We start from the raw sequence: 16,150 nt of genomic DNA, 5'->3' as shown, positions 1-16,150 counted from the left end.
TTTCCTTTCCCTTCTCTGTGGAATTTCCTTACCTATTTTTTGTTTCTTTCTTGTTTCTGCTTGGAGGAATAAGCCTCTGCCTTCGGCTCAGGTCATGATCCCAGTGTCCTGGGATCGAGCCCCGCGTTGGGCTCTCTGCTCGGCAGGGAGCCTGCTTCCTCCTCTCTCTGCCTGCCTCTCTGCCTACTTGTAATCTCTGTCTGTCAAATAAATAAATAAAAAAACTTTAAAAAAAAAATGAAATCTGGAATAATGGTTACTGTAAAACGATCTTATCTTTTGCTTTTTATTTTCTAGAGTAACTTGCTAATATCTTAATAGTCTCTTCCTTTCCCTCCTGCCTCTTTAAATTTGAGTGTGAATGAAATTTTGTGTGGACTTTTAGGCTTCCAGTGTTTCGATGTTGTTTTGCAAAACACTTAGCAAAACTTTTTTAGAAAGTGACCAAGATAGGGATGATTACATTTATAATATACAGTATTTAGGTAAACTCTGGAAACTTGGAAGCACTAAAAATGAATATTGCTGATTTTAGATTAATTATAGATCAAGAAAGGCATTTTCTACAGAAATCGCATCTAATTTCAGAAGTTTGAGAACTTTTTAAATTTAAATTCAATTAGCCAATGTATAGTACGTTATTAGTTTCAGAGGTAGAGTTCAGAGAGTATCAGTCTTATATAACACCTAGTGCTCATCACATCACATGCCCTCCCTAAGGCCCATCATCCAAGTTACCCTTTGATGAGGGAGCACAACGCTGGCTGAAGACCAAGCTTTTGCTTTGCTTTTTTTTTTGCTGGCGCCTTGCACACCCCTCGCCATCCGCTCCCCCTCAGTAATATGTGTAGCATTCCTCAGGCAGCCCTGACTGCCATGAACAATAAGCAAATAGTTAACTTGCAGAGATCACAATCCTGCAAGACAGGAATCTCCCAATTATCTTGATGTTAGTGGCTTGCTAAAAGACAACCTTGGTCTTCCCGCACCTTGTAGGCCCTCTTTAGCATATGAAAACTCCACTGAATAAACCTAACCAAAGAGGCACAGAATCTATACTCAGAAAACTATAAAGTACTCATGAAAGAAATTGAGGAAGACATAAAGAAATGGAAAAATGTTCCATGCTCCTGGATTGGAAGAATAAATATTGTGAAAATGTCTATGATACCTAAAGCAATCTACACATTTAATGCAATTCCTATCAAAGTACCATCCATCTTTTTCAAAGAAATGGGACAAATAATTCTAAAATTTATATGGAACCAGAAAAGACCTCGAATAGTCAAAGGGATATTGAAAAAGAAAGCCAAAGTTGGTGGCATCACAATTCCGGACTTCAAGCTCTATTACAAAGCTGTCATCATCAAGACAGCATGGTACTGGCACAAAAACAGACACATAGATCAATGGAACGGAATAGAGAGCCCAGAAATAGACCCTCAACTCTATGGTCAACTCATCTTCGACAAAGCAGGAAAGAATGTCCAATGGAAAAAAGACAGCCTCTTCAATAAATGGTGTTGGGAAAATTGGACAGCCACATGCAGAAAAATGAAACTGGACCATTTCCTTACACCACACACAAAAATAGACTCAAAATGGATGAAGGACCTCAGTGTGAGAAAGGAATCCATCAAAATCCTTGAGGAGAACACAGGCAGCAACCTCTTCAACCTCAGCCGCAGCAACATCTTCCTAGGAACATCGCCAAAGGCAAGGGAAGCCAGGGCAAAAATGAACTATTGGGATTTCATCAAGATCAAAATCTTCTGCACAGCAAAGGAAAGAGTTAACAAAACCAAAAGACAACTGACAGAATGGGAGAATATATTTGCAAACGACATATCAGATAAAGGACTAGTGTCCAGAATCTATAAAGAACTTAGCAAACTCAACACCCAAAGAACAAATAATCCAATCAAGAAATGGGCAGAGGACATGAACAGACATTTCTGCAAAGAAGACATCCAGATGGCCAACAGACACATGAAAAAGTGCTCCCTATCACTCAGCATCAGGGAAATACAAATCAAAACCACAATGAGATATCACCTCACACCAGTCAGAATGGCTAAAATCAACAAGTCAGGAAATGACAGATGCTGGTGAGGATGCGGAGAAAGGGGAACCCTCCTACACTGTTGGTGGGAATGCAAGCTGGTGCAACCACTCTGGAAAACAGCATGGAGTTTCCTCAAAATGTTAAAAATAGAACTACCCTATGACCCAGCAATTGCACTACTGGGTATTTACCCTAAAGATACAAACGCAGTGATCCAAAGGGGCACGTGCACCTGAATGTTTATAGCAGCAATGTCCACAATAGCCAAACTATGGAAAGAACCTAAATGTCCATCAACAGATGAATGGATAAAGAAGATGTGGTATATATACACAATGGAATACTATGCAGCCATCAAAAGAAATGAAATCTTGCCATTTGCGACAACATGGATGGAACTAGAGCGTATCATGCTTAGCAAAATAAGTCAAGCAGAGAAAGACAACTATCATATGATCTCCCTGATAGGAGGAAGTGGAGATGCAACATGGGGGCTTAAGTGGGTAGGAGAAGAATCAATGAAACAAGATGGGATTGGGAGGGAGACAAACCACAAGTGACTCTTAATCTCACAAAACAAACTGAGGGTTGCTGGGGGGGGGGGGTGGTTAGGAGAAGGGGGGTGGGGTTATGGACATTGGGGAGGGTATGTGCTTTGGTGAGTGCTGTGAAGTGTGTAAACCTGGCGATTCACAGACCTGTACCCCTGGGGATAAAAATATATGTTTATAAAAAATAAAAAATTTTAAAAAAAGAAAACTCCACTGAAACCTTCCTTCCCCTCACCTTCCCCCAACCGCAGGATACATAACCTGCCATCTCTCATAGCCCTGGTCAGCAGCTCTTCCTGCCCATGGGTCCTGTCCCCGTGCTTTAATAAACCACCATTTTGCACCAAAGATGTCTCAAGAATTCTTTCTTGGTCATCGGCTCCGGACCTCAGCCCACCGAACCTCTCCTAGGTTCTAGAACTTCATCACCTTTCTTCCTCCCCACCTCCCCTCCCCCAACCCTCAGTTTGTTTACTAGAGTCAAGAGTCTTTCATGATTTGTCTACCTCTCTAATTTTTTCCCTTTCAGTTTTCTCTCCCTTCCCCTATAATCCTCTGTGCTATTTCTTATAATCCACATATGAGTGAAACCATATGACAACTGTCATTCTCTGATTGACTTATTTCACTTAGCATGATACCCTCCAGTTCTATCCACGTTGATGAGTTTGAAACATTTTTAACTCATAACATGATAGCGCTGACAAATCTGAAGGAAGATCTATGCTTTCTAGAAAGCAACCTTGCTAAATTGTATTTAATAATTCTACCTATAACCTTTTGATTATTCTGGAAAAGTCATAATTACTCATTAATATTTTCTCGATTAAGAGTAGTTTATCTTACCTAAAAGCTTTCTTTCTAGCTCTGTTTACATTAATCAGTATCACTATCTTACAATAAAGTATGGTCAGAGAATCACTTGGGGAAAATAATAACCTTTTCAAATATAAGTTAGCTAAAATTGCTGTAAGTCCAAGTTACATACCTCATGTATGTAAAATACAAAATGACAAGTATTGTACCAGCCCTAGGTGAAGACTCAGTACAGTCCACATCTTATCATTAGTTATGTCTATTAAATTGTGGCATTCAAATACCCACCCTTTCTTTCATCTAAAGCCATTGTTCATTTGATGGTCTTACAGTAATAGGTGAAATAAGTGAACAACAACAAAAAAAATCTATTAGATAAGACACCAGCCTCCTGATTTGTCTGATTCACAGAGAATGTTAACAGAAAAATTCACAAGAAAGTAGTACATCAGTTGTGGCCTCAAGTGCCTCAGGAACCACCGTAACTTGCCAAAGGTCATCCTAAAGAACACACATTACAACGCCATCTGATAGCTCTTCATAGCCTGTTAAATAGAAGTGGTTACCTATTTCAACTGAGCCACAAATTCAATTCCCTGCAGTAATTTGAGATAAATTTCTTTAGTGCTCCCTTGTATTTTCCCCAGTCAATTTGTTATTTAGGACCAAGTGAACAGGAATAGTTTATATAGCTGAATGCCTGGACAAATTTAAAATGAGGCAATGTACGTGATTATTCCTCTTACCCATTTGTGGTATTGTCTGGTCTACAAAAGATAATACTGTGCCACTTAGAACCATGAGTTCTGCCACCAGATGAAAACTGCTCTAATCAGCGCCAGCACCAAATAGTGGGCCAATCATCCAAAACTCAGAAGGGACAGAAACACTTTCAACCCCGAGATCTTTGAAATGTGGTTGAGACATTTGCTGAAGATATTGGCCCCACTGCATTATTTCAGAAGAGAGTTGTCTCTCTTAAGGACAAGGCAAGTTTGTGACACTGTGATCTTTCGCACAGCAACTGAAGAACTTACAGCTGGAACAGGGAAAAGGGGAGCAAGTAAAAAGATCCTGGAATAATAGGCATTTATGTTTTGAAATTCAAAAACAAAATGTAATGTCTTTCTTCAGTGATAAAATGAGATATTAAACTGCTGCTGCTCCTTTTCCTGCTCATTATCTGGGTTCAAAATAATTGTGCTTTTCAGTCAGATCTGTGGTATGATGAACTTAGAATTAGATGATTCCTTCAGATCTATGGTCAGATCTGTGGTATGATGAACTTAAAATTCCCATGTCTGCAGAGTCAGACATCCTGGCTGGGTTCTGCTGAGGAATGCTTATCCTATTTTTAAAAAGTTTGTATACTTAGAGATCTTACCCCAAGATTTTACTGATCATGATTCACAGCTAAAACTTCAACCAATGGTTACCTAACATCCAATAATCATATGAAAACCTGGACATGTGGTCTGTTCAAACTGATGTTCTGGATACAACATCAGTTCCGACACACTGACTGCATCAAGGGTTTCTGGCTCAATCACACTGACTAGGTTAGGTGCCCAAATAGGCCTGACCTGCTAGTTCATACCAAGCAACTTGTCTAAGGATACCCTTCATCCCCCTGACCAATTCAGCTCACAATTTTTATCTGCTTTCTTCTTGCAGTTATAAGAAAGTATGCTTTTCAATTATTCCAGGCTCTGAATACAAAAGCATCTAGGAGCAACAATAAAAACAATGTCCATTTTTCTTCCTTCCTTCCTTTTTTTCTTTCTTTCTTTCTTTCTTTTTAATGAAGGCTGCTGCTTACAGGACTCTGGCAAGCAGTGATTGGCTTGAGACTAATTCAGAGTATTTATTGATCTTTTAGAAATCCATCTTGGATGGATCACACATCCAAATCATCACAAAATTGTCTCCTATTTGAAACTAAACAGTGCCAGGACACCTGAATGGCTCAGTTGGTTAAGCATTCGACTCTTGGTTTCAGCTCAGGTCATGATCTCAGGGTTGTGAGACTGAGCCCCAAGTCAGGCTCAATGCTGAGCGCAATGTCTGCTTGTGATTCTCTCTCTCCCTCTGCCCCTCCCCTGCTCATGCACCCCCAAATAGATAAATTCTCAAAATAAATAAATAAATTTAACAGTATGTAAAGTATAAGAATTGTACATTTTGATAGAATCACCTTCTATAATTCGCAGTTAGTAATGGAAAAGTATATGAAACTATGTCAAAAATTTAATTACTGGGCTCAAATGTGATATCTTAGAGGAATTATGTTGCCACTTGTCCCCCCCCACCACTGGAAAATAGTTTTTATTGAGATCCCACCAGCTACACAATCTGCTCCTGACATTAAGCTCCTTCTTCCTTTGCAATTCGGTCTTTCTTAAGTGGTCCCATGAACGCTTTCTTCTCCTCCACCGTCTGGAATCGGCCATGGCCAAACTTGGAGGTGGTGTCGATGAACTTAAGGTCGATCTTCTCCAGGGCCCGCCGTTTGCTCTGCACCAGCAAGGACTTGCGGAGCGTAAGCACTCGCTTCTTGGTTCCCACCACACAGCCCTTCAGCATGATGAAGTCATGTCACTTCACCATAGTGGACAAAACCACCCAGGGGGTTGATGCTCTTGTCAAACAGATCGTAGTCGGTGGAGGCATTGTTCTTAATCAGCTTGTCGTCCTTGATGAGGTAGCCCTGGCCAATCTTGTAGATCTTCTTGTTGATCTCCGTGCGGTGATGGTAGCCTTTCTGCCCAGCCCGAGCCACAGAGAAGGCCACGCGGGCAGGATGCCAAGCCCTAATACACGCAACCTTGTGCAGGCCCCGGTGGGTTTTGCAGGGTAGCTTCTTGGTGTGCCAGCGGCTGGTGACCCCCTTGTAGCCTTTGCCCTTGGTGACACCAATGACATCGATCATCTTGTCCTGCCCAAACACTTGGTTCACAGGCACCTGCTGCTCCAGCCTCTCCCGGGCCCAGTCCAGCTTCTCAGCCACTGTGCCTCCATTCACCTGGATCTCCATGAGGTGGGCCTTCTTCTGGCGCAGAGGAAGCAGACACATCTGGGTGTGGGCAATGACCCGGATCACCTGGCAGTACTTCTTCATGCTGTTGAAGTCCTTCTCGAGTTGCTTTTTGCCATCATCATCCTGCCACTTCTTGCAGTACTTGGTGAAGGCCTTCTTCTTAGACTTATGCCAGTTCTTATAAAAGCGCCTTTTGCATTCATCACTGATGTGCTCAGCAAAGATGGTCTTAAAGATACGGAGGCCTCGAGGGGTTTCCACGTAGCCCATGATGCCCACAACCACCATGGGTGGTGTCTCCACAATGATCACAGCCTCCACAACTTCCTTCTTGTTCACCTTGGATCCTGGCCTGTCCACCTCCCGCACGATGTGAGTCATGCCGGCCTTGTAGCCCAGGAAGGCTGTGAGATGAACAGACTTGGAAGAGTCATCCTTGGGGAAGCTCTTCACCTTCCCACGGTGCCGGCTGCTGCGTTTCCGAGGCAAGAACCCCAGGGACCTGTGCCTGGGAGCGGAGAATTTCCTGTGAGACATTTCGCCGCCGAATCCTGCCGGTAGAGGCCACTTGTTTTTATAATGACCTATATTAGTGTACTCATTTGACTAATGACTGTAATGGTCACTAGCTTGGTATAGTTTCTATTTAGTACAGGTGCTCAGGTAAATCCACTTGAGTGATAATTCCTCTGTGTTTCCTGTAGCATCTCTTCATTTCTTTTTTGTAGAAGGAAATACGGGATACTAGGCATACCTCTGTCAGCCTCACAGTGGAACACTGACTGCTTTGCATGTAGCATGTTTGATGCTACATTTAACATGTTTGATAAATTTCAGCTATGACAGTTATACTTTTACGATCCTATAAAATGGAAGGCCATTTTAGGAGGAAAGACAATTTGCTCTGAGAGAAAACAGACAAAATGCTTTTGTAAGGTCTCTTTTTTCTTTTTTCTGTTTCTGAGTGGGAATGAAAAAAGAAGGCTCCTGAACAGGTATTGTTTATATGATGCCACCACCATTAGTCTGCTGGTTCTCAGACTCAGCTGTGGGCAGGCATATATTCTTTGAATATAAAAACATGTATCACCTAGTTGAGTACTGCTTTTCACAAAATACAGAGATAAAACGACTTGTCTCCAATCTGATTTCCTAGGCAAAAGCATAAACACATGCCATAAATATTCAGAATTGACCTTCACGAAAAACCTCTATGAATTAATGCCTCTTATAGATGCTCTAAATTTAAAGATCAGGTGATTTATGGTAACACAAAAATACTAAACTCTAGTTAAACATTAGAAAGTCATTTATCAATTCTACTATACTTAATTTTCTTTCCCATCATGTTCTTATTCCAGCTTCTTTTCTACAATAGGATTTCTAGGGCATCAACTTTTATTTCCACACATAGCAAGATTGCCTCTCATGGGGAATGAGACTTAAGCACGTCAAAAGTATTTTCTATAAAGTTTTTGTGACAAACACTGTAATAGAAATTCTGTTACTATAATAAGGATAACAAACACTTTCAAGTTGACAACTCTGATATATTAATAGGTAAATGAATTGTGATTTGGAATGCATTGACTTAAATCAGCTATAGATTTGACTTCTGCCTGCTGTGTCACAGCACGTTATTTTCAAATAGTGTAAATGACTAAGAACAACTAAAAGCTTAAAAGGATTTAATATCATGCAGTGTCAGGGAAAAAAGAGAACATGCTTAATGGCACATTAATTAATGCTGAATTAAAATTGAATTCTATGAGTTACAAATGCATCAGGGAATTGGTTTTAATCTTTGCAACCACAATGGGTAACATAAATTAATGACAGAGCAGAGAATGCTGTCAACTGTGTTATTCCATTTTACAGGAAAGCAACTGCTTACAAAAAAATTTCTCTACAGGCAAAGTGGAACTCATAATTGACAGCAAAAGATAGAAAGGAGGACAGTGTCATAAGCTTTATGAAAGCATTCCAGAACTCTAAATTAGAAAAATCTTTCCTTCCACACTTTGACCGCAAAGAGCCTACTGAATCCTGATTTTTGTGTCTGAAGTTCACTAACAGAAGGGTGCTAAGAAAAAAAAAAAAAAAAAAAGATGGAAATATAGACAGTAGTCCCTTTCTCCAGCAGAGAATACACACATGCACACATAGGCAAACTGAAAACTTCTTGGAGGTATACCTTTAATAGCTTTCTTTGCGTGCCATTGTGAGAAATTCTGACTTTCAGGACCCACTCTAAGGTCAAGCCCTCCCCAAGGACCAGATTCATCTCGCTGATTCCTGGAAGTCGTGACTTCTTTCATATGATCCCATCAGCTCTTAAAGCCTAGTAGAAGCTGGCAAGGCATCTCTCCTGCCTGTGCTCAGGTTGCTGGATATAATTTGTTATCTTGTTCTCTCTTCTCCACTTCCTTTGTATTTTCTTCTGAGAAGCTTCCTTGCCCCTGACCTGCCACAGGCTCATCCCATGCCCCCCACCCCACCCCCATTCCTCATTTTCATACAACCTGTGGCTGTGGCCAGGTTTCTGTCCCCCATTGTGTGGTTATGTCTGATGGGGGCTTCCTGTCCTCCTCCTCCGTCTCTAACTCTCTTGAACAGATTTTTTCAAGCTTAGGTTGACGTTAACCCTAATTACACAAGAGTATATCTGGAAATGAGAAGCAACTAATATGAAAATAAATGCTTGTGGGAAAGATGTGCAAATTCACTTGGAAATGTTAGGCAAATGTCAGTTTATTATTCTAAGTCGAAATGCAAATATAGCCCATCCTGATTTCACCTTCCCTTCCCATTACTAAAACTAAGTGAAATTATTGGGATGTTAATGGTTTTTCCGGCAGGTACTTCCCTCCTTCTGTGAAATAATCTAGGTCATTAAATCTTTCAGTAACTGCCCATCACTTACACAGGTTTAAAGAAGGAGAAATATAGGCTTTTCTTCTACTAAACAAATTGCATGGAGATACATATATAATCGGGAGTATATGTATTCCAAGTGGTTCCCTAGTGAATTAGGACAGAGATAGGCATTTGAACTTTGAAATGGAAAGGAGCAAGCTTCACATTCAACCTCTGCTTTCACTGATTTGAATTTAGGGATTCATATGGTTAGCATCTTGTAAATATAAAACCAAAGTATGAGAAAAAGTCTTACAGAGAAGAAAATGTATATTCAATCTTAAAGAAATACTTGCCCCCAGTAAATTGGCTGTTCTCTAATCTGGAACAAATGTATATAGTTAAAGGAGCTTTCTCAATTTAAACTCACCACGTAAAACTTGGAAAATATAATAGAAACTGATTATTCCTGGAACATATCCCAGGATATTACTTACTAAAGACTTCCTAGGAAAATTCATTTTGATTTAGGCCTAAATCTTGGATCAGATACTTTTAAAGGCTATGAATATATGCATTATTTACCAGGGTAGGGCTTTTTAGAAGTTGTTCATACATAAAATGCCCCATCCTTAATACATAAACCTGAAATAAAACTAAACCTGCAGGGTATTCATGACAATTCATGCAAAGTAAGAATTATGCAGAAAAGTGCATCCTTGCATACTAAAAATGGAAAACACTGTCCCTACCCAAGTCTCTGCTCCCTTGTTAAGACAGTCAGCCTTCAGCAACAAAAAGCTTTCCCTCAAGAAACTTGGTATGCTTATTAAGCATCTGCACCTCATGTCCCTGAGGGCCAGTTTACTTTCCTAGTCTGCCTTTCCCTTTTCCCTTCAAAGTCTCCACTCCACTTGATTACTTTCCCTTATTTTCCTTGGAATGTGACCATTTTTTCTGACTCCATTTTTCTCAGACCATATGGAGTGTTCCGTCATTAAAGAACTTGATTATACTTTCCCTCTACCACAGAGCTTTGGCAGAATACCCCGGAGCTCCTTCCCTCAGCTGCATGGGTTGTCTCTTGGGTCTGCGTCAACTTCCTAGGCCTTTACCATTAATACGTCAGTATCATGAGTTTTTGTTTGCTTCTTTTGTTTGTTTGCTTTGCAGTAGTTTTTCACTCCATTTAGATGGCAAACTTCATAAAGTAGGCAATGACCCTGATTTTTTTTAATCCCCCCTCCTTCTATTATAGTGCCTTGCCCATTATGTATACTGAGTAGATACTGGTGTTTTGAATGCACTAACGAAGTGATTAAAGATACCCTGAACATTTCACATCAATGTTCTAATTCTTTGAGGCCAGCTTGGACTCTGCTTAAACTGAACTGTTAGGTATTTGACCCCATAGATAGAGTGCTGCTCAAAAAATGGGCCGGAGACCCTGGCTGGAACATAATGTGTTTGTTGGTGGCCCCTGCCCAGATATAAAATTAAGTCAGACTGTGAACAGACTATCCACTAAACACACTATAGAGTTCAGCTGACCTTTTTTTTTTTTTTAAGCAAGTCTTTCTCAATGAAGCAAGCATCAGTACACTTAACAAATACCACGATAGGAGTTCTTTTTTTATAGGAGGCTAGCGGGCACCTTCTAGTTGACAATTCTGATATGTTCATGGGAAAATGAATTATGATTCATTAGATTTACGTTTTAGCAGAAGCTCTTCTTATGTCATGTTGGACCCATAACAAATAGTTTAGACCTGCTCCTTAAGCAGCACTGGTCACAGTTCATGTATTTTGTACTTTGCTGTGTATAGACTTTATGTTCTTAAGTCTGTAATTTCCTTAAGTCTCAGTTTCTTCATCTACGAAAAGATGTATTCTGTCCAGGTACCTAGCGAGTCCCGGCGCGGAGGTTTAAAGACCCTTTGGGGGTTGCCCGTCCGCCTCGGGTTGGGGCAGTCGGGCCTGTTGGGAGGAGGTTCCCTTCTCCCCTAGACTCCGCCGCCCACCGCACCCCCGGGGCCGGAGTTGCCGCGCCACGCCACGGTCTTTGGGTGGCCGTTGGGAGGGGGCTACCCGGCGGCCCCATGGGGCCGTGCGTGTGCTTGTGCCCCGCATCCCAGGGGGGCGGGAGGGGGCAGGTGGGAACCCCCTGGGCGCCTGTGGGAAAAAAAAAAAAGAAAAAAAGAATAAAGAATAAAAAAAAAAAATCATGTATTCTGCACAGAAGTTTCATAAGGATTAAAATTTTGAAATGCGTGAAAAGCTTTTAGCCAAAGACCTGGTACCTGTTAGCTCTAAGTAATATTGCCTGTGACTGTTAGTTAAGTTACACCTTATGTACCACAAGCCATGGTAGCAGAAGACATAATTATAAAATCTTAACATATTTATTTATTATTATACTTAGGTATAAATATAATAAAAAGATAACATTTAAGTCCTCTGAATAAACCTTTAGGAAATCAAGAAACAGTTTCTCGTAGCAAGATACAGGCTTCAGAAGATATAAGCAGGTTCTATCAGGACTTAAAAGGTTCCTGAATTTCCTCAAGAAAGAAATTCTGCCATGTGCAACAACACAGATGAACCTTGAGTACATTCCATTAAGTGAAATAAGCCAGTCACAGAAAGACAAATACTGCATGATTCCACTTAAATGAGGTGCCTAAAGAAGCCAAACTCAGAAGCAAAGAGTAGGATGGTAGATGCCACGGGATAAAGGAAGATGAAAATGGGAAGTTGCTATTCAAAGAGCATCAAGTTTCAGTTGTGCAAGATGATTAAGGTCTAGATATCTGCTTTATGACATAATTTAAAGCACTGTATGGAACACTTAAAATTTTGTTTAAAGGGAAGACTTCATGTTAAGTCTCCTTGCCACAATTTTTTAAATATATAAATAACGATAGGCATGTTTATGCAGTACCTAAGGTTCAAAATAGATGAAACCATTTTATGCATTGTAGAAATTCTAAGATTGATTTCTCTTTTTTATTTAATTTAGTTTTTTATTGAGGTATAACTAATATACAACATTATATTAGTTTCAGGTGTATGAATTGCTATTTGAATGTATTGCAGATGATCAACATTAGTAAATCCATTAACATCTGTTAACATCTGTACATAGTTACAGATTTTTTTTTCTTGTAATAGGACTTTTAAAATCTACTCTTAGCAGCTTTCAAATATGCAGACAGTACTATTAATTATAGTGACCATGCTATACATTCCATCCCCATAACTTATTTATTTTATAACTGGAAATTTTTGCCTTTTAACTTCCTTCACCCATTTGGCCTACCTGTCACCCCATGTCTCTGGCAACCAACAATCTGTTTTCTGAATCTGTGAGCTCATTTGGATTTTGGGGGTGAGGGGATGGTAAACTACTTATTTATTTTAGATTACACATATTTTGCAGTATTTGTCTTTCCTAGGTGAGTTCACTTAGCAAAATACCCTCAGGGTCCATATTCCATTGTATATATACCACATTTTCCTTATCCATCCATTCATCACTGGACACTTAGGCTGTTTCCATTTTGTGGCTATTATAAACAGTGCAGCAGTGAACGAGGAAAGGAAACATACCTTTTTCATTTAGGGTTTCATTTTCTTTGGATAAATACCCAGAAGTGGGAATGCTGGATCATATAGTGGTTCTATTTTTTATTTGGGGTGGTGGGGGTGACTTCCACACTGTTTTCCATAGTGGCTGTGCCAATTTACATTACCAATAGTGTACAGGGTTCCCTTTCTTCCACATCCTTGCCAACACTTATTTCTTTTCTTTTTAATGCTAGCCATTCTAACATGTGCGAAGTGGTATCTCATTATGGTTTTGATTTGCATTTCCACAGCAATTAATAATGTTGAGCATTTTTTCATGGATGTTGGCCATCTGTATGTCTTCTTTAGAAAAATGTCTGTTTATATACCCTGCCCATTTTTTAATCAGATTGTATTTTTGCTATTAAGCTATATGAGTTCTTCATATATTTTGTATATTAACCCCTTGTCAAATACATGATTTTCAACTATTTTCTCCCATTCTATAGGTTGCCTTTTCATTTTGTTAATGGTCTTCTCTGCTGAGCAGAAGCTTTTTAGTTTGATGTAGTCCCTCTTGCTTATTTTTTATTTTGTTCTCCTTGGTTTGGCCGTCAAATGCAGAAAGTCATTGCCAAAACCTCTGTCAAGGAGCTGACTGCCTGTATTTTCTTCTAAGAGTCTTTTTGTTTCAATTTTGCATTCAAGTCTTTAATCTATTTTTTTTAAGATTTTATTTATTTATTTGACAGACAGAGATCACAAGAAGGCAGAGAGGCAGGCAGAGAGAAAGAGAGGAGGAAGCAGGCTCCCCACAGAGCAGAGAGCCTGATGCGGGGCTCGATCCCAGGACCCTGGGACCATGACCTGAGCCGAAGGCAAAGGCTATAGCCCACTGAACCACCCAGGCGCCCCATCAAGTCTTTAATCTATTTAAGGGTAATTTTTTTGTATAGTATAAGATCGTGGTTCAGTTTCACTCTTTTACATGTCCTTGTCCCCTTTTCCCCATGCCATTTATTGAAGAGATTGTCCTTGTCCCATTGTATTAAGATTAATTTCTTAAAACAATTAATGAAACAGATGCCCAATATGTCTGTATGTCTGAGATTGCTGGGTGATCATTATGTCTCGGATTTTGTTACGTACAGAGCAAATATACTATTTATAATCCCTATCAGTGTGGCCAGATTGGTTACTATGTAGGAAGTATCAAATATTTATTGAATACCTGTTCTATACTAGGCACTATTCTACCACCTGGGAATTTAGCAATTAATGAAAGAGTCCTCAACCCCTGCACTCAAGGAACCACACTCTTGTCATTTTTGTATGTGCAGTGGTTTACCAAGGCCACAACAACACTGTGTTGAACTCATTAGTGTCCAAAATGTTTAGTTTGGGTTAGTTGAGGTTTGACTATGCCTTTGTATTTCCACCTGAAATTTCCTAGCACCTTTGCTGCTAGGCCTGGATGAAGGGTCCTTCTTCTTGGCTGGAGAGCACAGACAGTCACTGCTAGGATGAAGGTAGGATGCAAGGTCAGGCTCCCACAGGGACTCACAGCCATGTCCCTGCTGGCTCAGTCACTCAGCTCAATGCAAAATAGCCCCTCACACCCAAGTCAAAAAAATTTTTTCTAATAAAATGTTTTTCTTAAATATTTCCTTTAGCCATTTCTAAACCATGTCGTCCCTCCTAAATAATATACAGTATACTTAAGGATATAACTTAGATGCTCTAGGTATCACTTGATTTCATGAAGTGTTATTTAGCTATTTATGGTGATGGATTTGTGCACTGCCTCCTGAACATTATAAGAATCCTGCTCGGCCATACAGAGTAATCTGATGGGATGTTATATCCATCAGTGAGATCAGCCTAGTTACTATGTAAAAGGGAAGATTGCTTTCTTTGCTAAAAACAGTACTTTTACACTAATGGAATCCCTTGGATTTTTTAATCTATTCCCATGAAATCCCTAGAAAATTATATCTGGGAATATGTATTTTTATCTCCATCTTACATAACTGGAAATTTGATACACGTGTATATATCTATTCCCATGAAATCCATAGAAAATAATATCTGGGAATATGTATTTTTATCTCCATTTTACAAAACTGGAAATTTGATACACATGTATATACATACAGAATTTCTCCCTCCATGCATATTAAATGATTGTCTGGAACTACCGAAACATTTATATTACAAGTCAACTGCAAATCAAACCCTAGGATCTGAGAACTTTTTTAAATTTGCCTATGTTTCTGTTTGTTTTTAATGTTTAAAAGTATACTTTTAAAAATATTTAGATCAACTGCTGAAATGATTTTGTATGTTTTTCCTTGTAAACTGAAATATTTTGGCTTATATGGATGTCATCTTTGCTAGTTTCCTTTTCTGTTCTTATTGAAACATATGCCACACAGGCACAGTTAGGGTCTCCTCCAAAAAGATGCAAAAGTGTCCGTGGGATGCATCAAAAAGTGTGGCAAAATTAGTATTAATGGACATCTTTGGTGACTGTTCAAGGAAACAAAATAAGTAAAATATTTTCATATGAGGTGTTACAGTACTGATAAATACTAATGATATTTACTTTCAGGATTCTGTGATATCAGATTAAATGTTGTAAGACAGCAGGAAATAGCAAAGAATGAAGTCTCTACTTTTACATTGGTAATTAGAGAAAATCAAATTCAGTGAGGTTTCAGGTGGAAAATTACAGTCCAAAGGCATTAGGGCAACATTAAAGGAACAGGCTCCCTGGTTCTTCTGCTAGACTGCACACTAACAACTTGCATCCACTAAATTTTAATGTTTCTTTACTAGTAAACAAAAGCATAAAGAAAATAGGAGGTTATTTATAGCTACCATTAAGGATTCTTTAATGGCTAGAGACAGAATCTAAACTCCAATGCCAGATCCCTGCCTAGGACCCTAGGTAATAGCACACGTATGAGAAGTTCTGTGTGGGTATATGTTCTAGCATCTCTCCAGAAACATGTGGCATCAAGTAAATCATGACATGTGACATATATGATGATAGCTGCAGTCTGATGTGCTCAAGGATAAAGAGGAGCAGAGTGAGTCACCCCTGGATGATGAGTGGCTGAGAGGCCATTTGGAGGAAAGAGTGAGAGTGTGAATCATCTTTGAGTGTCTTGGAAGAGTCACCACATGTCGTAGGAGACTCTAATTTTGAGACCTGGAATTTGACCGCTGCAGATGTTGGCTTCTTTTAGCATTCAC

At 39.6% G+C, this 16,150-nt stretch overlaps 1 protein-coding gene across 1 annotated transcript; it reads right to left on the bottom strand.

The window, feature by feature from the left end:
• Positions 1 to 5,741: 5,741 nt before the first annotated feature.
• LOC116586619 (60S ribosomal protein L3-like) lies at positions 5,742 to 7,033 on the bottom strand. The gene is given in 2 exon segments (XM_032336826.1): positions 5,742 to 6,025; positions 6,027 to 7,033. Coding segments are annotated over 2 exon segments (1,209 nt in total). The 5' UTR covers positions 7,007 to 7,033; the 3' UTR covers positions 5,742 to 5,796.
• Positions 7,034 to 16,150: the final 9,117 nt, after the last annotated feature.

Source organism: Mustela erminea, chromosome 3 (genome assembly GCF_009829155.1).
Source record: "Mustela erminea isolate mMusErm1 chromosome 3, mMusErm1.Pri, whole genome shotgun sequence".
NCBI classification, from domain to species: Eukaryota; Metazoa; Chordata; class Mammalia; order Carnivora; family Mustelidae; genus Mustela; species Mustela erminea.
Note: the sequence above shows the minus strand (reverse complement) of the source record. Positions and strands in the feature narration are given on the sequence as shown.